Raw genomic sequence first — 21,401 nt, 5'->3', positions numbered from 1 at the left:
TGTAGCATACGGGCAGATCATCTGCCTGAGCAGGGATTGTCAAACAGAATCAAGACGGAAGGGGAGGGAGAAACAAGCTCTCGTTGAAGAGCAACGGAAGGATTCTCTCCTTCTCGTTCTCCCTCCCATAATTTTTCTCTCTCTCTCTCACTAGGCCTGTCTTCTTGCCTCTCTCTATATCTCTTATCTTTCCTGCTGTTCTGATTACATGTATATATTACTGCAACATGACTAAGATCACCACAGCAACGTCATTAGCACAATGTTAGAATAATATGTCCGCAGCACGTCCGCCCGTCCGGCCGTCCTGCTGGGGATGATGTGGCCCAACGCTGAATTCACACCAGAAGCCTTTCAATGCATCGCCTCTATGCAGAAGAGCAGCCGACCACCGCTTGAGATTGAGAAAGGTTCAACTTTGTTGCGGTCACTTGGTGAGACCAGAACCGTGCCGTATACTCGCTCTCAGAAGGTGGACTCACTGGACTAGGGGGGGAGATTTCTGAAATACCTCATGTTTCTGTATCAGTGGTTCTCAATATTTCATGTCAAGGACCCCAAAAATTATATGTAATATGCCGCCGACCCCCATCTGAGAATGTGCTGTACCAGGGAACCCGCAGAAGCAAAGATTTGAGTTAAAAAACGTTCGCTCTGATAGAATATATATTCAAAGATTTGCGCCACATATTCACTTTTTTTCAAAAATAGCAGACCTACAAGAGCTTGTAGATCTGCTATTTTTCAATAGCTAAAGTATAACGTAATGCTTAAAACACCAAAAGGGGTTCCCGCCCAAACATGGGTTAAGACCACTTGAGAAGGACCGAAATGGAAGTAGCGAATACTGATTAAGTAGCAGTTGCAGATGTGAAATGAATCAAGACGGAGCAACTGCACGCAAGGCCAATTTCTTACAGAAAATGTACAGGGTCAGGCTGAAGCCTGCTGACAGCGTGTCGCGGGTTCGAGTCCCGATCCCGACAAAGCTTTTCTCTCTCCCCCATGTCCTGTCACCATACGGTACAGTACACTATCCAATACAGGCAGAAAAGCCCCCAAAAACAGTGTAAAAAAGAAAAAAAGGAAAACAAAGTACAGGTCATTTACAAGCTGTGTCTGTAATCTGTACATCTTGTGCCTGCCTGCGAGCTGGACCACAACTCGCTTACTTAGGGTGTCATTCATACCTCGGTCACACCCATTTTATTGCATTTTGCGAACGAGGGGGAAGCGACACAAAGTGGCTGCTGCTGCTGCTGCTGGTGGGAATTCAGCGTACGGTGGACGGACAGACTCCCTGTCTCTTTTAACGCTCATTCACAGTTCGTTAAAGCTTCTTTTTCTTTTTACAAAAAAAATCACTCTCACATAAATCTATTACATGAAAATAAAACACTTGTGTGTTCATCTAATTCATATATCCGAGCGTGAGTGCGTGTGTGTGTGTGTGTGTGTGTGTGTGTGTGTGTGTGTGTGTGTGTGTGTATAATCTACAGGAGTGAGTATTTACAAGTGTCTGTGTGTAGAAGTGCGGTATGTGTGCATCTGGTTTCTGGACGTTATGTGTGGTATTTATTAAATGACAGAAGTGCTCCAGGGGAGAAAAAAACAACACACAAACCCTTTCACAGAAATCTTGATTTTCGCCAAGTATAAGTGCATTGTGCACAAGAGAGCACTAGTGTCTATGCTGTATATGTATGTGTGCATGTATTTATGTCTGTGTATATCTTAAGGAGACATTTTGCCCTCATAATACTGTCTGTAGTGTCTCCCTGTCCGCGGCATCATCATTTCTTCAATGTACAGAATGCACAGTATTAACTGAATTGTCATCCTCTGTGGAGTGGAGTCTTGGTTGGTGGTGGTGGTTGAGCAGGATCCATTCTTGGATTCAAAAGTCGTCAAATGACGATGTCGATTGTAAAAGGCCTGTGGGGGTTTCCGGCCTTGCTTTCGTTCAACTCATAGCGAGGCCCCGTTGTCTCAGTCGGGGCTTTGGATTCACTTTGACTCGTTTCTCTGTTCCCATGTCGTGGCTTGTGTGTGTGTGTGTGTGTGTGTGTGTGTGTGTGTACACTTCAAAAGTCGTTTGGAATTAAAGGGACACTTCACCCTTTTTGCAAAAAAACATATATGTTAATGACGTTTAGAAGATTGGGGGTCTTTATGTGTGTAATATGTGGTTTTAGATATTTTAAATTTTTAGCAGTGAGCCCAGTGTCTCTGATGTCATCGACACTGGGCTCACTTCCTTCCTGGACTACAATTCCCATAATGCTTTGGTGCACTGCTCCTCCTTGTGGAAAAGGGGGAGGGCTGTAGTCCAGGAAGTAAGTGAGCCCAGTGTCCATGACATCATAAGACACTGGGCTCACTGCTAACGTACTTTACACACATAAAGACCCCCCAGGAAAGTGTTCTAAATCTTCTAAACGTCATTAACACATATATTTGTTGTGTGTGTAGTGTGTGTACATGTGTTCAGCAGATGACAGGGACTCCGTCGGTGTTGAAGATCATGCCGGTGGTGGGTTCGTACGTGCCGGCCAGGTAGTACAGATCCTCGCTGTCTGCGTAGCGCCGCGTGTGGGTCATCTGCTCGTACTCCTCCACGCTCACTACCAGGCACTTGTGGCTGACGGTCTGCACGTCGTTCTCATCGCTGTGGGACGACTGGTACAGGGCGCGCTGTGGCCCCACCCCCCGAGAGAGAGAGAGAGAGAGAGAGAGAGAGAGAGAGAGAGAGAGAGAGAGAGAGAGAGAACAAACGGTTTATCAGTGGTGGGAGGAAAAAAAAGTTTTACTTAGGTAAAAGTATCAATGCCTCCCCCTGGCCAGCTGGGGCGCCTGATGGAGGGGAAAGGAACTGGTTGGAATAACGTGTTCCTTCCACGCATCCAGGAAACTCCCCCATGTCAGGTGTAAAGGAGCAACCTGGACACTCAGGCATGAAGGAAGCATGAGTTCAAGTCCGTTGCTCTCCCCATGTCCCCCATGTATGGGGACTAGGTTGGCGGAGGGTGTGTAGAGCCCAGGATCACATTAGATAATTGACACAGGGGTGAAAAATGGGTTACAAAATCATGGTGGTATCAATACTGCAATGTAGAAACCATACTCTGTTACAAGTAAAAGTCCGGAATTCAAAATGTGCTTGAGTAAAAAGTACAAAAGTATTGGCACCAAAATGTACTTAAAGTACCAACAGTATAGAAAGTACTCACTATGCGGAATGTCCCATTTAAAGTTTTCAAATGTATACAAATATTTTGAAAATAGCATACAGGCTCACAATGTGTTGCGATGCGACACATTGCTTGTAGATTGGCACTCTGCTCTCACCCAACCCGGGGGTTTGCAATTCACCTGCCATTATTAATATGATCACAGAACAACATCTGCATGAACCCGCATTTAAATCACAGAAACATACTTAACCCATTTTGGGCGGGAACCCCTTTTGGTGTTTTAAAGCATTATGTTATACTTTAGCTATTGAAAAATAGCAGATCTACAAACTTGTAGGTCTGCTATTTTTGAAAAATCGTGAAAATGTGCCTCAAATCTTTGAATATATATTATTACAGAGTGAACATTTTAACTCAAATCTTTGCTTCTGGGGTGGTCCCTGGAACAACATACTTTCAGATGGGGGGGCGGAGGCATATTACATATTTTTGGGGTCCTTGACATGAAATATTGAGCACCACTGATACAGAAACATAAGGTTTTTCAGAAAACTGTCTTTTCTGATTTTGAAGACATTTTTTAAATTTCAGGTCTAAATGGATTAAAGTACGGTAATACTGCGTGATCTACATTAGGAGTATTTCTTGTCACCTCTGGTAGTTTCATTGTCTGTGACTCCCAGAATTCAGTTCAAAACAAAACCACTAAGTACAGCCAACAGTATGAATTCTGCAGTCCCAGAACAATTGCTACGTTGCTAAGTGGAAATACAGACAGGCTGAAGTACCTCTCTCTCTTTCTAGTTCGTCCTTGGACGACTATAGTCAGTGAACGGAGCCGTTTAATCTTGAGCAGTCTGGAAACCTCAAAGTATGAAATGTATGAAATTATGGGTACGGAGAAATGCTTTGAAAGAGACAGGAGGAGGAGACATTCGGGCAGCAGTTACCGGTATAACATAACCCATTTAGGCCTGAGACCAGATTCTACAAATGTCTTCTAAATCATGACAGTTTTCTGAAAAACATGTTTCTATATCAGTGGTTCTCAAACTATTTAACTACTATTATATGTATTTGGCTGCCGACCCCATCTGAAAATATGTTGTTCCAGGGACCCCCACAGAAGAAAATATCAGAGTTAAAAACGTTCGCTCTGAAAGTACACATATTCAAAGATTTGTAGCTATTTAGCTATAAAACTTTAGCTATATAAAAATAGCAGATCTACAAGCTCATAGCGCGGCACTGAGTGCCACGCTATGAGCTTGTAGATCTGCTATGTTTCAATAGCTAAAGTGTCACATAAGGCTTAAAACACCAAAAGGGGTTCCCGTCCTGAATGGGTTGCAGTTTTTCATTCAGTTTTCTCACCTCCATGAAGTCTTTTCTCTGGATAGAGGACTGCAGGGCTGCAGGTAATGACTGGCCACACATCTGATCCCAGTTCTATCAGGAAGACAACAGAGACAAACTGCTCTTAGGACACAGATCTTCTTTACCTGCCTTTCAGACTTATATATTCACCACTTAATGATTCCTTTATTGCCGTCAATAAGGCACAAAGGGTATCAAACAGCAACATTACTGTAGCTTACTACAGTATATCATCGACATTCCTGTGATCGGGATATCCCTTAATTAGGGATATCCCTTAATTAGGGATGTCCCGATTCCGATCATTTGATTTTTAGTATTTGCCGATACTCACTCATCCCATATCACAATAATACAATATCCAAAATCACAGACAATATCCAGTCAAATATCATCATTATGGATATAATATTGATACTAGGGATGTCCCGATCAAGTATTTTTGCTCCCGATCCGATTCCGATCATTTGAAAGTGATGTGATCGGCCCCCGATTTCCGATCATGTGATCCACCTGACAGCGAGTCAGCGACAACATCACGGTTACAATTTGAACCAAGTAAGAGGAGCGAACGAACGAAGGAACGGCGGGTTGGCGGACGGGGCTAACCTTCTTGTCGGTGAGTTTCTTGCCGGGGTTGGTCTCCTCCGGGTGGTAGAACCAGTTGACCCGGACCACCATGTTGCTTCCCCACGACTCCCACATGCTCTGGATGCGTCCGATGAAGGGCAGGTTGGGCCGGCCCGCCGACAGGAAGACGGCGCAGTCGCCGATGCGGATCATCTCGCGCCCGCGCACGATGGCCTTGTAGAAGAGCTTCTTGGCCTTGCCCTTCATGCCACGCCGCTGTGGGGGCGGGGGGGGGGACACGATCATTGGATCAGACTGTTATACAGGCCAGTGTTGATCGTGTCGTCGACTAAAACTAAGACGAAAAATTTTCGTCGACTACCCTTTTCCACTGATGGAAACTAAATGGAAACTAAGCTATGATGACTAAAACTACTACTAACTACTAACTACTTTTTCATCAACAAATACAAACTAGACTAAAATGTTAGGAAGGGACTAGTGGACAAGAGATCCAGAATATGTCATTTTACACAAAATAGCAGATGTAAGATAAGTGTAAAATCTGCCATTACGGGGGGCCTTTGCAAAAAAAAACCCACTAGTGAACCACTAGTACTAGTTAGACTCCTAAAGTGCCATAAGAGTCGTAATAAATAATTGTCATACATATTGTGAAGAAAACCTGGAGACTAGACATTCAGTAAGTGGGTGTTGATGATCAAAATGAGAACATTATAATGGTGTGTAAAACAGAAAATCCACTGTCTTGCCACACGGACAAGACCAAGTCTTTACTGCAATATAGAAAATACTCCGTTACAAGAAAACAGTCGGGAGTTGCAAATGTACTTTAAATTAAGTACTTACTTTAAGTAACCGTGCAAAAGTATTGGCTTTAAAATGTACTTAAAGTACCAAAAGTAGAAAGTACTCACTGTGCAGAATGTGAATTTTCAAATGCATACAAATATTTTGAAAATTGCAGATCTACAAGAATGCGTCGCGATGAGACGCATTGTGGCTTGTGGATCGGCTATTTTCAAATTGCCGAAATGTATATCGGGCTGAAGTGTTTAATGTATGTTTTGTAATAATAATCAAAGTTTTCAAATAAATGTAGTGGAGAAAAGTACATTATTTGCCTCTGAGATGTAGTGGAGTAGAAGCAAATGTACTGGAAATTGGAAATACTCAAATAAAGTACATTCCAAATTGTACTTAAGTACAGCACTTTAAGTAAAGGTTTTTTCCCCTCACCTGCGTGGGTTTCCCGAACCACTTCCAGAGCTGTCTGGCCGGAAGGAAGGCCGATATCTTGGGCCTGTTCTCCACGCTGGGAAGCCTCTGGCGCTTGGCCAGCTCCTTGGTGGTGGGCATGTGCACACCCTCCTTCTTCTTGGGTCGCCCCACCTTGCCCCCCTCACCTCCTCCTCCTCCTCCTCCTCCGATGGGCTTGGGCTTGGGAGGACGGCCCCTCTGGCCCGATCCCTTCCCGGTGGCGGGCTTGGCCGCGGGGGGCTTGGCCACGGGCGAGGGAGGAGAGGCGGGGGGTGGTGTGGGCGAGGACGGAGGCGAGGAGGGAGGAGACGGTTCCTCTTCCTTTGTCTCCTTTACGTCGGGCTCCTTCTTCACCTCCTCCTCCTCCTCCATCATGTCATCCTCCTCCTCCTCCATGACCTCCTCCTCCTCCTTCTTCACTTCTTTCCGTTTCTCTTGCGGCGCAGGAGGAGGAGGTGGTGGGGGAGGAGTAGGAGGTGGAGGCGACGGCGGAGGGGAAGGGGAGGCGGTGGCTGGGGGAGGGGGTGGAGGAGGAGGAGGAGGCGTGGGAGTCCTGTCCTCGTCCGAGCTGCAGGAGGAGTCGTCGGTGGACGAGGAGGACGAGGAGGAGGACGAGGAGGAGGAAGACGAGGAGGAGCCAGAGGAGGACGAGCCGGAGGAGGACGAGCAGCTGGAGGTGCATTTCTTCTTCTTCTTCTTGGGCTTCCCTTTCGCTCCTTCTTCCTCCTCCTCGGACTCGGAGCTGCTGCTGCTCTGAGACTCCTCCTCCTCCTCCTTTGCTTTTCTCTCCTCCCTCTTCTCCGCCTCCTTCCTCTCCTCCTTCTTCTCCGCCTCCTTCCTCTCCTCCTTCTTCTCCGCCTCCTTCCTCTCCTCCTTCTTCCCCGGCTCCTCCCTCTTCTTGTTGCCCTCCTGGCCTCTTCCAGTGGGCCCACCGCCACGGATCTCCACCTTCTCTTTGACCGGCATATTCGGCGCCGCCTTGTAGGACGGCTCCTTCTCCTTGTAGGAAGGCTCCTTCTCCTTGTAGGAAGGCTCCTTCTCCTTGTAGGAAGGCTCCTTCTCCTTGTAGGACGGCTCCTTCTCCTTGTAGGAAGGCTCCTTCTCCGGCGGTGGCGGGACCGCCTCTCTCTCCGGAGGCCTCGCCACCTTGGCCTTCGGTGGCTTGGGATTGACCGCGACGGCTGCGGCGCTGCTGCTGCTGGGTACGGGAATAGGGGTGTGGTCTCGTCTGATGCCCCGCCCCTCCAGTAGCATCAGAGCCTTGGTCTTCTTGGTCTTGGGGGAGGTGACGCCTTCGTGGTCCAGTTTGACCAGAGGCTCCGGCGCAGACGAGGCCTTCCGCCTCATGAGTCCCGACACCAGATCGGGCTTGGGCTTCGGCCTGGAAATGGGACCCGGTCCCGGCCCGGTGGGTCTGGGTCTCGAGGTGGAGGAGGACGACAACTGGTCCGACGACGTAAGCTTGGGTTTGGGCCGAGGGGCGGACGACGAGGACGATAACAACGACGAAGAAGCGGACGTCGACGGCGATCTGGAGGTCAGCGCAGCGCTGTTGGGTTTGGCCGACGAGCTGGGGAGCCTGGAGATGGGACCAGGGGCGAGTCCCCCCGAGCCCAGGCCAGGTCTGGAACCACTGTGATGGTCGGGAGGAGGAGGGGTGGGTTTGGTTTTTGGAGTGGAGGTGGAAGTGGGCCTGGGTGTGGACGACGCCCCGTTAGGTTTGGACGTGGCGGACGAGGCCGGCATAGTGGGTCGACTCATCGATCTGTTGGCGGTCGGACTGAGCGATGCGTTGCCGCCGCTCCCCTCCCGCTCTCTCCGCTGACTGTTGTACGTCCCGAGGTTGGGCTCACTGTACAGATCCACCGTCAGGACCTTGCCGTAGGTGGAGGGGTAGAGGGACGGAGGGAGAGAGCGGGCAGGTTTGGAAGGAGGAGGAGGTTGGCTGGAGCTGGGCTTCCTAGGGGTTTGGGCAGACTGGAGAGAAGGGCTGCTCGAGGTCGTGGCTGTGGTGGAGCTCTTTCGGCGCAGTTTGTTCTGGGCTCCGGGGGCAGGCCTGGACGCCGAGAGGGGCCGCTCCAGAGACGATTTCTGCACGGAGGAAGAGGGCCTGTCTTGGGCGGGCTTGGCTGCAGGCTGGGGTCTCTCCGAGGGCTGGGCGGAGGAGGAGGTTGGAGGATCAACTTTCTGCCGGCCATCTGGGTTCATTGAGGACAAGGTCTCTGGAAAAAGAGCAAGGGGGGAAAGAGTCAAAGTTTAATGTTTGGCCAAAACACACTATAACCAGGTTTACACTGGATACAGCAACGCTCTCATTGTGTGGCTTAAAGGATGTCTGTGGTGTGCTGCCTCACACACTGCGACAGACACAGACACCAGCTAGCAACAAATCTGGAACAAAAACCTCACGTTTCGGAAATTGCTTACCAAGTAAAAACAAGGACAGTGTCAGCAGATCAGACATGCAACATGGCAGTTATTACAGCTAGAATAATAGGCTCTCTGAGCACGACAACGGGGGCTGCATTAGACATGAAACTGATAGAATAATAGTCTCTCTGAGCGACAACGGGGGCTGCATTAGACATGAAACTGATACCAAAGAGCAGAATAAAGGACAAAATGGGCCTACTGTATACCAGACTATTTTGGGGGGGTTCTCATTCTTTATCCAAGATATTAACCCATTTTGACCTGAGATCAGATTCTAAAAATGTCTTCTACATCCTGACAGTTTTCTGAAAAAGCTATGTTTCTGTCAGTCGTTCTTCGATTTTTCAAATATAGCAGACCTACAAGATCGTAGCGCGCCACTCGGTGGCGCGCTATGAGCTTGTAGATCTGCTATTTTTCAATAGCTAAAGCATAACATAATGCTAACACCTAAGCGGTTCCCGCCCAAAATGGGTTAAAAGATAGAGACTTATCTGCATTTGACTGAATGATTACTGGATTTTCTTTTTCAAGAAAGCACCAAAGGAGGAACAGCAAATTAAAACTTCAGCCTTCCGACTCAATATACTTTACTTTACTTTTTGACAATTATGCAACGGGTAGCACATTTTGAAATGCAACATCCATCAACCATTATGTCTATGCCAATCGTTTCAAATGAATCAGAAAAATACTGGGAAGAGAAAGTCCATGGGCAGCACTGAGCCAGAAATGTCAAATCCATCTCTATGTTATTACATTATGCAGATGTGTTTGGCTCCTGTGTGGGAGCAGCAGTATTTTACTTTACTGAAAAAAGAAAAAAGAAGTTGAGAAGTTTTATTTAATTAATTTATTTTGATTTCCAGCTTCGGTTAAAAGTGCCAAGAATTACATTACATATTTTTTACATATTTAACTCAGCCAGTCTTACTGAAGCTCTGTTCCTGCAATAGTTCTCAGGTTGAACTATTTCATAGGTCATAGGTTCGAACCCGGGCACCGCCAACTTGATGTTGTGCGGTAAGTACTGGGAGCTGATAGTAGGCGTTGCAGCTCCACCTCAGCATTCCATCTCCCAGAGGTCTAGCCTTAGAGTATATATGAATAGAGACGGCACCCGGATGAAACCCTGAGGCGAAATGGACATGGCCGAATTTGATATTGCAGCGTGGGCCCAAACACATGAACGCGCTGGTCCGTTGACTATCATTGTGCACGTTCACGATGACACGTGAACGCTGAATGCCTGCAATGATAGTCAGCGGCCGCGCGTTCATGTGTTTGGGCCCAATCCATCCCAGAATGCACTCTGTTCCTACCCAGAATGCACAGTGAAATCGCCTCATGCGCTTTTGAGCAACTTAATGCAAGTGGATGGGAGGAGAACTCGGGTGCCGTCTCTATTCATATATACTCTAAGGGTCTAGCGCATTGGAACGGGGATAGACTCCATCTCCCAGAGGTCTAGCGCATTGGAACGGGGATAGACTCCATCTCCCAGAGGTCTAGCGCATTGGAACGGGGATAGACTCCATCTCCCAGAGGTCTAGCGCATTGGAACGGGGATATACTCCATCTCCCAGAGGTCTAGCGCATTGGAACGGGGATAGACTCCATCTCCCAGAGGTCTAGCGCATTGGAACGGGGATAGACTCCATCTCCCAGAGGTCTAGCGCATTGGAACGGGGATAGACTCCATCTCCCAGAGGTCTAGCGCATTGGAACGGGGATAGACTCCATCTCTCAGAGGTCTAGCGCATTGGAACGGGGATAGACTCCCGCACCCTGGATGATACCGACAATAAGCCTCTCTGACTTACATACTTACTTGTAATAGAATAGTTGTAACTTGTAATGTAATATTCCAATGTACTGTGTGCCATTTTAGTCTACTTGCCAGCCCATAGAGTCCCATTGTGAACCCAGACATGTTGAGTACACCAAGGTTTTATGTTAGAAACGTTGAGTATGAGTCCCCAGCAGGTAGAAACTGCTGGATGCTAACTTGTGCAATATGTTGAGCAATTTTCATAATTGGCATAATATGTTGACCATTAACAACCTATAGAAGGCAAAACATTCAAAATGTCATCATGCTTTAGGTAGCATGTGACGTGTCAAACTAGGGGGGTTTCAAGATGCTGAATCCATTCCAAGCATTAGTTTTGCACAAAAACACCCCTTGGGCTAAAAACGGCCATAGCCACTTCCCCCAAAATTCAGCACATTTAATGTGCTGACATCATCACATTTGTGATGACGGCTATGGCCATACTCAACATTTCTAACATAAAACTTTGGTGTACTCAACATGCCTGGGTTGTACAGTGAAACTGTGTCAACATCACAACACTGAAGAGACCCAACTGCTTCAAAACGGAGAAAGCGAATTGGCTCACCAGGTTTTGGTTTGGGTTTTCTGCCCGGTTTGCCTTTGATCTTGGGAGCGGCTTCCTCTGGCTTTGGCCCCGCCTCTTTGCCGCCTTCCTTGCTGCATTTCCTGACACGCCTCCTGGAGGAGCTGGCCACTAGCAGCGCAGGGGAGGGCTCAGCACCTGGAAGCAGAGGGCGGCGGGATTAGTAGTAGTAAAACTCCTGTTTTCATAGATTCACAGATTGTTTTTAGTAATACTGTGCATGATCATGACACTAGAGGTTAAGGAATGCACACATGCAATGTCAAAACAAATTCCTATGTGTTTTACACAATGGCAAATAACGGTATCTGAATCTGAATCTGAATCCAGTAATGGGAAGCTTGTGTTACCTCCCTCGCCCAAAATATAATTTTCTAAAGAGAATGAGATCATTTATTTATAGAGCATTGTCGCTTTGGAATAACGTGCCTCGTAAACCTCTGTTGCATTTACAGTAAATTAACGTTTAAAAAGCATCTAAAAATTAATTTGATACAGTGAAGTGTTGTTTTGTTTTTTCAACTCTCAAAAAATGAAACCACGTAAAATGAAATCAAATGGACCCTTATGGGTCCATTTGGTTTCATTTTACGCTCTCAAGAGTTAAATTATTGTTAAAATAAATTACACACAATTAGAGAATGTAGAATAATTGTTATTTTGATCAACGTTTGCCAGTTATCACTCCTAATGGTACCAACATCAATGGGATTGTGGACAAATTATCATCCAACGACAACAGAATATTCTTTAGTTTTGGGTCTGAGAGGCCAAATGTCATCACATGGTGGTCCGTGGCTCAAATGCCCAATAAATGGACCTAGATGTGAAAAGGGTTGAAAACCACTCATTTACAGGATCGTTTCATCTGGTTTAGTCTTTTTGGCTTATTCGGGTCTCATTCTTTTCGAATTACTAAAGCGCATTGCATCTGATTTTACGGTAATGAAATGCACCGAAACTAAATAAAGTTTCATTGATTCAACAAATATGTACACGGCATTCCTAATGAGCAGCGCTGCACGCTTTCTTGCCAAAGGAGCTAGCAGTTAGTTAGCGGCACTCAGCTGGAAAAACACCAATGGGTAAATCTGTCAACATACACGGATTCATGCATATGGATGGATACACACAGGCACGGGCACAGACCTATGCCCAGATGCCCCCAGGCGCACGCATACACACACACACACACACACACACACACACACACACACACACACACACACACGCACACAAGCGCACGCACATTAAGCAAATATAACACAGTCCAAACCAAGCAGAGAGGGGAAGAGGCAGAGAGAGGGAGAGAGGAAAGTCCTACTTGAGTTTAGTTTATTTGAGTTTATTTGACTTAATGTACTGCCGATGGTATGTGTGCATCTCTTTAAGGTTACATTTATCTTTAAGTGTCGGAGAATAAGCGTTTGTCTGTTCGCCTTCGCCTCAGAGAGAAGACGAGGTAGGACCTGTTGAAATAGAGCTCAGAGAGAAGACGAGGTAGGACCTGTTGAAATAGAGCTCAGAGAGAAGACGAGGTAGGACCTGTTGAAATAGAGCTCAGAGAGAAGACGAGGTAGGACCTGTTGAAATAGATCGAAGCTAAGTTAAGTTCTGCGGGTGCTGCTGGACTGATGAGAGGGAGAAATCAAACACAGTAGTATACTATAGATATGTGTGTGTGTGTGTGTGTGTGTGTGTGTGTGTGTGTGTGTGTACTGACAGTGGATCTTGTAGTCGGGCGGCAGCAGTCTGATGTGCGAGAGGGGGATGCGTCCCGTGTCACCGTCGTCAAACTCCACCGTAATGAGGTCATCGTTCTCGTCAACGTCTGAGCTTCCTGTATAGGAAACAGAAGGGGAAACAATTTACAGACTAAACAAAACAACAACATTGCTGCTGGTGCGTTTGTTTGTAGGGAAGAGAAGAGATGAAACGTAAAATGTTCGATTGTTCGCCTTCGTGAGTTAAGACCAACTATGCATTGAACACAAATCAATACCATGATGTCAATTTTTTTTGTTACCTAACCCTCTATAAGTCCTATAGGGCGTCGCAGTCCCGTCCCCTTTCAGAACGACGAGAGCACCAGGAAATAATTACCCATTAATGTTTCCATAGACGTTTCAACAAGTATTTATGTAAAGACCTGTAAGCCTCGGACAAAGCCAACAGCCGAGCTGACAAATCATGACAATAAACACATATATTTGGGCCGAACAAATAATTAGAGAGAAGAAAAAAGCCAAAAAAGGGCAGGTTACAACACTTTTTTTTTTTGTTCGGCCCGATTTTCTTTGTTTATAGTCATGATTTGTCAGCTCGGCTGTTGGCTTTGTCCCGAGGCTTAAATGCCTTTCAATAAATACTTTTGGAAACGTCTATGGGGAAAATTAATGGGGAATTATTTCCTGCTGCCCAAAATAGGGACAGCATGTCGAACGTGGTTAAAAGCAGAACTCCAGACCAGTTAAATTCCTTCAACCAACATCATTATGTCGGTAAATATTGTGTTAGCAAGAGGGCCTCACAAAGTCCTTGTGAGTCATGTGTTTGGACAATAGTTCAAGCCATGAATCAAAATCAATTTTCCTGCATGAATTGGTTTGTGATGACATATTGTATTATATTGCATGTAAGTTCATGTGGCTTGTGTATGTGAGTGTGATGACATATTCAATCATACAGTGTGTGTGTGTGTGTGTGTGTGTGTGTGTGTGTGTGCGTGTGTGTGTGAGCGTACCATTAACAACAGTTCCAGGGTACAGACAGCGGTACTGCTGGCTCCAGTAAGCAGCGATACGGCTGCCCTCGGGAAGATAACGCACCGATGGAGGCTTCACGTCGATGATCTACACACAGAGATGTCAATCAACCCAACTCTGAAACATGACTTATTTCGAAATTATTACCAGTTTTAACCCATGTTCTCCCACGGGGAGAACATGCAAACATGCAAACTCCACACAGAAAGGCCCTTTCACCAACCCCGCCTCGGGTATGGGCACTGATGACGCGGAGGAGGAAACCCACAGCGCCCACAGCGGGAATCGAACCCAGGACCTTCTAGCTGTGAGGCGACAGCACTACCAACTGTGCCACCGTGCCCGTAACTGCATATTAACTCCAACGTAGAGCAGTGGTTCCCAAAGTGGGGTCCGGGGACCCCCAGGGGTCCTTGAGGGAGTTCCAGGGGGTCCCCAGCTAAATGATAGTTTGGAACCAAAAGGACCCTTATGTGTCTGTAACTCTGAGAGTGTACAAATGGAACCAAATGTCCATTTGTACACTCTCAGAGTTAAATTAACATTGATTTTACAATATAAATGTGGGTCCCAGAGATAGAAATGCCATTAAATGGGGGTTTGTAGATGCATATAATATGCATGTCAAACTGTGGGTCCTTGAAATTAAACGGTTTGAGAATCACTGCTAGAGCCGTGAAAATCTTCTCTTATGGGGGGTCACTGGCATATCGTTTCAAATGGGGGTCCGTGGGGCTAATGAAGTGTCAATTTGGGGGTCCTTGACATGAAAAAGTTTGGGGAACCACTGACGCAGAGGATGTCTTCATGCACTAATTGGAGCCGGCACGCACATGTGCACATGGCAACACACAACATAATGAAAGGCGTCCGGTGGGTCGGTGTTGTTACTCACAGCCTCCTGCAGCAGCTGCTCCAGGCAGTAGATGTGTGGTCTGTTTCCTCTCTCCCCCTCCACCACCACGCTGTATCTACATGGTTCACGCAGAGGGACAAGAACACAAGCCACGGGGTCACGGGTCAGCAGTTTTGGGATCAGAGGGCAAGTGTCAGTGGTTTTAAGCGTGCTGTCACACAGGTACTTCCAAAGACAAATTCATGTCGTTCTCAACCTCGGGGTCTTTCCTTCTTTGCTATAGCGTCACGTAACACAATAAATTCCTCCGTTGTTCATTTAAATCAGAGAGTGATAAAAATGTACCCAAATGGAGGAAGGACGTGATTGCATTCCAAGATTGGTTCCCTAAAGTTCTTTATTGCTGGGCAATAAAGAATGCACCAGCTGATTGGCTGAGCACGGTAATGAATCAATAAAGAATGCACCAGCTGATTGGCCATTGACCACCTTCCATTTTTCATAACCTGTATACAAACTACTGCTGTGTGTGTGTGTGTGTGTGTGTGTGCGTGTGTGTGCGTGTGTGTGTGTGTGTGTGTGTGTGTGTGTGCACTTATCCCAAGCAACACGTCATGCTGAACAAGACCACGGGCAAAATGCCTTCAATTAAATGCAAAGCTAAATATTTAATGCTATGGGAGAGCATGGACTCTCAACTCCTGCATTAGTGTCTCTGCTGCACATATTCCATGTATGTGGTATGATGATGATTATATATAGTTTGGCTGCATGTGTGAGTGAGTGCACACATGTGCTCACATGTTTCGACTGCATTAGCATCTGTATACAATTTATTACTCATTCTGGGCGTACCAGTATTTACAATCCTCAGTCAGTTTGTAGTGTGAGAACCTTGTAAAAAAAAAAAAAAGTCAGCCTGATGTTTGCACCTGGACCGGAAGTGGAAGGGAAAAAACAATATTTCCATACCTCTCAGTCAGGCCTCGTTCACATACTGTATGAAAGACATTGTGCTCTCTCGCTGTCTCTGGGGGAGAGGGGGGGAGGGGGTGTGTATGTGACAAGCTTGCTTCCATGGCTGTCTTTTGCCCTCCTCCCCCCCTTCCCCCATGGAGCAAGCAGGGAGCAAGCTTGTCTCGTCAAAACCACGTGACTCCCATTGGAAATTAATTGCGAGCTGCTCTGCCCCTCCCACCCCACCCTCTCCCCCAGAGACACCGAGAAGACAGCTGTCTTTTATATGTGACTGAGGCCTCAGGACTTGAGGAAGTGAGCAGCTCCTGGAATATGCACGAGTGAGTGAGTGAGTGAGTGAGTGAGTGTGTGTGTGTGTGTGTGTGTGTGTGTGTGTGTGTGTGTGTGTGTGTGTGTGTGTGTGTGTGTGTGTGTGTGTGTGTGTGTGTATGTGTGTGTGTGTGTGTGTGTGTGTGTGTGTGTGTGTGTGTGTGTGTGTGTGTGTGTGGGTGTGTGTGTCTGTGTGTGCATGTGTGCGTGCACTCACATGTCAGGGGAGTGTACGGTGTTGACGTGTCCAGCATAGAGCAGCTGGTCGTCCATGGGAATCAGAACCCGGAGTCCGTCCACCAGAGAATCCTTATCCAGGACACACTGCACTGGAGGAGCTGCAGCAAAAACAATGATCCACTGTGACTCTTTTTTGATACCGAGACAGTCATGACGGCAAGACTAAGGCCCTTTCCCAATTCCCCCCTTCTCCATGGCCCTTAGCCCTTCCCCTTGCTGATGCGCGTTCACGTGAGGAGGAAGGGTTTTCTCAATTCTCTTTGGAGCGAGGGGTAGGGCCGAGGGGTAGGGTTAGGATCCCCTTCAAACGAAGGGACATCACGACCAGACTTAAAACGGAGGGACATCACAATTGGCGGAAGGCGGACGAGGTAAGACACCTTTTTCGTCCTTTATTATGGAAGAATATGATAATAACCAATATTATTTGAATGTGTTATAGTAAGAGAAATCTATGCAAATCTGGGAACTAAATCGTTACCAAGAAATTTCTTCACCAATGTGTTTCTAAAGGTGTCTAATAACATGTACTAAAAGTTTGAAATTCAACTCCTGTGGGAAATTGAGTTATTAGCATAATATGCATAATATGCCCATAACATCCTATATAAGGCAAAAAAGTCCAAATTTCATCATTCTTTAAGTAACATGTGACATATGAAACTAGGGTGTTTGCATGATTCTGAATCCATTCCAAGCATTAGTTTTGCACAAAAAACACTCCTTGGGAGGAAAACGGCCACACAAACGTGATGAGGTCAGCACATTTGGTCAAGTGGATATGGCCTAATTTAGCCCAAGGAGTGTTTTTTGTGCAAAACTAACGCTTGGAATGGATTCAGAATCATGCAATCACCCTAGTTTCATATGTCACATGCTACTTAAAGAATGATGAAATTTGGACTTTTTTGCCTTATATAGGATGTTATGGGCATATTATGCATATTATGCTAATAACTCAATTTCCCACGGGAGTTGAATTTCAAACTTTTAGTACATGTTATTAGACACCTTTAGAAACACATTGGTGAAGAAATTTCTTGGTAACGATTTAGTTCCCAGATTTGTCAAATACCTGATAAAATGCCCTTACTATTAACAATCTGCATCGCCAAAAATATCGCAATCTCTAGCAAAGGTTAACGTTACCTCACTTGAACTAACGATATGCTACGGCGTTGCATTCATACAACGTTACGTTAACGTTAACCATTCATTTGGCATCGGCGCTTTTTAATTTTTTATTTACCGCCGGTGCCCCGGTGGAACAACTCAGATGCAAACTAGCTTAACTAGCAGGCATCAGTCCGACCCCCCCAGACCACGATATGTCAACATTCCGCAGTTTTGGAGCTCTTAAAAGCCGTGAAATAGCCTACTGTACCTACATAACGCTGTCGCTGCATAACGTTGGCTACTCGCTGCAGTGATAGCTGGTATGGTTTTATCATGACCAATGTTATGCTAATCCCCACAAGTTGCAAAAGTTACATAACTAATTAGCAATGGTGTTGTTTTTTCCCCCAGGCAAACCAGCTATGGAACAGACTGCAAGCTGCTGTACAGCCTGTACATTGGATGGAGATTAATCACGATGGCATTTTCATTGTCCTAAATGTTGTTGAATTTGAAACATTGTCATTCATATCACATGTAGCATACCACGACTTGTCATAGGACATGATAGAAAATGACTGTTCTTAATGATATTAAAAACAATGAACACAGTGACCACAGCCCCTTCTTTCTATACTGTAAATAGTTTTTCCTTTTTCTAACCCTGTATATGATATAACTGTACCCATTCTATACAGACTGTTAATACAATAATCAATGAATCAGGTACAACTGTTGAGCAGGTGTCAGAATGAGCTATATCTAGCTGAATTACATTCTGGTGGGCTACCAAGATGAGACAAAATTAGTAAATTACAATATATTTATTTCATCATAACCACAGCAATGTTTACGTTCCATTTTTCTAACCCTGTATATGATATAACTGTACCCATTCTATACAGACTTAATACAATAATCAATGAATCAGGTACAACTGTTGAGCAGGTGTCAGAATGAGCTATATCTAGCTGAATTACATTCTGGTGGGCTACCAAGATGAGACAAAATTAGTAAATTACAATATATTTATTTCATCATAACCACAGCAATGTTTACGTTCCATCTCTTCTCCCAAAATAGCCGATCTACAGCTTATAGAAAGTGGTTTCCAAAGTGGGTTATGGGGACCCCCAGGGGTCCTTGAGAGAGTCCCCAGCTAAATGATAGTTTGGAACCAAATGGACCCATAAGGGTCCATTTGTACACTCTCAGAGTTAATTAACATTGATTTTACAATTGGGGGGTCCCAGAGACACAAATGCCATCAAATGGGGGTCCATGGACTAATGCATGTCACACTGGCGGTCTGTGACACTGCTAGATTCGTAAAAATCTATGGGGTCCCTGGCATATCTCTTCAAAGGGGGGTCTGCGGGCTAATTATTGTCAATTTGGGGGTCCTTGACATGAAAAAGTTTGGGGACCACTGGCCTGTAGTGAGCTTGCAGATCAGCTATTTTGTACAGGTTGTATATCAATATCTACAAGGGACGTTCAATATTTAGGGACGTTCCAATTCCTAGGGTGATGATTTATCTCCCTACCCCTTGACACTCATTATGTAGGGACAAGGGGAAGGGGCAAGGGCTGAGGGGTAGGGTTAAAAAAGGAATTGGGAAAGGGCCTAACTGTTCAGGATTTTTTTCCTTAGTATCCAAAATCAGTTCATAGCACAGGCAGACTCTTCACATACTAGAGCATGTCTGAAATAAATGTCAGAGCTGAAATGTCAATATGAAATAAATGCTAAAACATGTAGCTAGGTGTAATGTTAATTTTAAGAGTCCACAGAAGTGAACCTTTCAAGCCTGTTTTCTCAACTCGCTGTTTTCCTCAAGAGATCACTCCAAAACTGGTGGGTCAAACTGAACAACCAATATGTCAATTTGAAGCTATGATTCCCTGCTTTCATATGACATGAAAAAAACGAATAAGAATAATAATCCAATGACTGTCTGCCATTCACGGTGGGTGGTCTGATGCTGTACTCCACTGGTTGCCAAACACTGGTCCTGGGACCCATTTGTGTGTCGCGGACACATTGTTATGGGTCTGCTTATTTATTTATTTATTTATTCCTACATTTGGTTTTTAATTATTATTATTTCAAAACATTAAAAACAAAATTCATTCCCCCCCAAAAAAGCTAAACTTTTCATGAATGAAACCAAGATTCATTCATGATTGTTTTTTCATTCATTCATGATTTCTTTTCATTCATTCAAGATTTTTCAACTTCATGAATAAATAAAAGAGAAAACGACGAAATTCCACTAAATTAGAAGAAAAGAAGTCGTGAAAATAGCCGATCTCGTCGTGGTATCGCACAAACCATATCTTCACAATATTCATAATAATTATAGGCTATGCCAATAATAATATTCAACTACATTTGGGTCACTGTGCTTATTCAATGGTTAGTGGGTGAGAATGCATGTCTGGTCTAGCAGCACCTCAGGAGTTCTCAAGCAGGACCCTCGTTGTTCAAAGTCCCCTTGAGGCTCCTGTAAGGTGTGAACCAACAAGACACTTTATCGTCCTGCAGTGGAGACAGCAGATAAGATGGTCTGCATGCTATCTCCTATATGTTGATCTGTGACTCCTCCTACTATTCAACTCTGTTTGACGCAAAAAGTATATACTGTCATAGTCATTGTAACTGCAGTGATTCACTAGTCTTGACTGGCCGCGTCCTGCGGTCAGAACAGGGGTCCTGAGCTCCTGGCTCAGGGTCCACGGCGAAGCTCTCTCTGTCTTTGTTTCAATAAATGGTCAATTCAACACTCCGAGGAAATCTCTCTCCGCCTGCCTTTTCTGATGTCTGTTTTTTCACTACTCTGCCTGGTAGTTGTAGATAACTCCATTCTTCTCTGGTTTGGTTTAGTTAGTATCTTAGAATGGTGTCTTTATGCCATTTCTAACATACAACATATAATGATGCTTCGAAATCCGGCCTTCATGGTGCCTTTTTGCGTCAGATAGGAGAGAACCAGCGGGCTTTTAGACATCAGTCAGATTTTTCGGCGACCGACGTTTAGTCTACATCGTGATGACCGAGTGATCTTCTCTTCAGCGAGGAGGACGGCGATGCGAGGCCTTCGGCGACGACGCGGAGTGGAGCAGCCCTCTGCTACGCGACGCAACGCATCACCTCTGCTACCCAACGCATCACCTCTGCTACCCAACGCATCACCTCTGCTACACAACGCATCACCTCTGCTACCCAACGCATCACCTCTGCTACCCAACGTTATCACCTCTGCTACGCAACGCATCACCTCTGCTACCCAACGCATCACCTCTGCTACCCAACGTTATCACCTCTGCTACGCAACGCATCACCTCTGCTACCCAACGCATCACCTCTGCTACCCAACGCATCACCTCTGCTACACAACGCATCACCTCTGCTACGCAACGCATCACCTCTGCTACCCAACGCATCACCTCTGCTACCCAACGCATCACCTCTGCTACCCAACGCATCACCTCTGCTACCCAACGCATCACCTCTGCTACCCAACGCATCACCTCTGCTACCCAACGCATCACCTCTGCTACCCAACGCATCACCTCTGCTACCCAACGTTATCACCTCTGCTACCCAACGCATCACCTCTGCTACCCAACGCATCACCTCTGCTACCCAACGTTATCACCTCTGCTACCCAACGCATCACCTCTGCTACCCAACGCGTCACCTCTGCTACCCAACGCATCACCTCTGCTACCCAACGCATCACCTCTGCTACCCAACGCATCACCTCTGCTACCCGACGCATCACCTCTGCTACGCGACGCATCACCTCTGCTACCCAACGCATCACCTCTGCTACCCAACGCATCACCTCTGCCCGGC

The 21,401-nt window shown here is 45.9% G+C and overlaps 1 protein-coding gene across 1 annotated transcript in view; it reads right to left on the bottom strand.

The window, feature by feature from the left end:
* Positions 1-2,418: 2,418 nt before the first annotated feature.
* The window catches only part of tnrc18 (trinucleotide repeat containing 18), a gene marked incomplete at its 5' end in the record, with an annotated part of 65,818 nt that continues 46,835 nt past the window's right edge, over positions 2,419-21,401 (bottom strand). Inside the window, 9 exons of the mRNA XM_079519774.1 lie at positions 2,419-2,694; positions 4,569-4,643; positions 5,181-5,417; positions 6,402-8,644; positions 11,258-11,413; positions 12,999-13,115; positions 14,019-14,127; positions 14,936-15,011; positions 16,401-16,521. Coding sequence (XP_079375900.1) covers positions 2,488-2,694; positions 4,569-4,643; positions 5,181-5,417; positions 6,402-8,644; positions 11,258-11,413; positions 12,999-13,115; positions 14,019-14,127; positions 14,936-15,011; positions 16,401-16,521 — 3,341 coding nt within the window. The 3' untranslated portion in view covers positions 2,419-2,487. The remainder of the gene's footprint in view (positions 2,695-4,568; positions 4,644-5,180; positions 5,418-6,401; positions 8,645-11,257; positions 11,414-12,998; positions 13,116-14,018; positions 14,128-14,935; positions 15,012-16,400; positions 16,522-21,401) is intronic.

Source organism: Electrona antarctica (assembly GCF_951216825.1).
Source record: "Electrona antarctica genome assembly, chromosome: 14".
Taxonomy (NCBI): Eukaryota; Metazoa; Chordata; class Actinopteri; order Myctophiformes; family Myctophidae; genus Electrona; species Electrona antarctica.
This window is presented reverse-complemented; position numbering and strand designations above follow the sequence as displayed.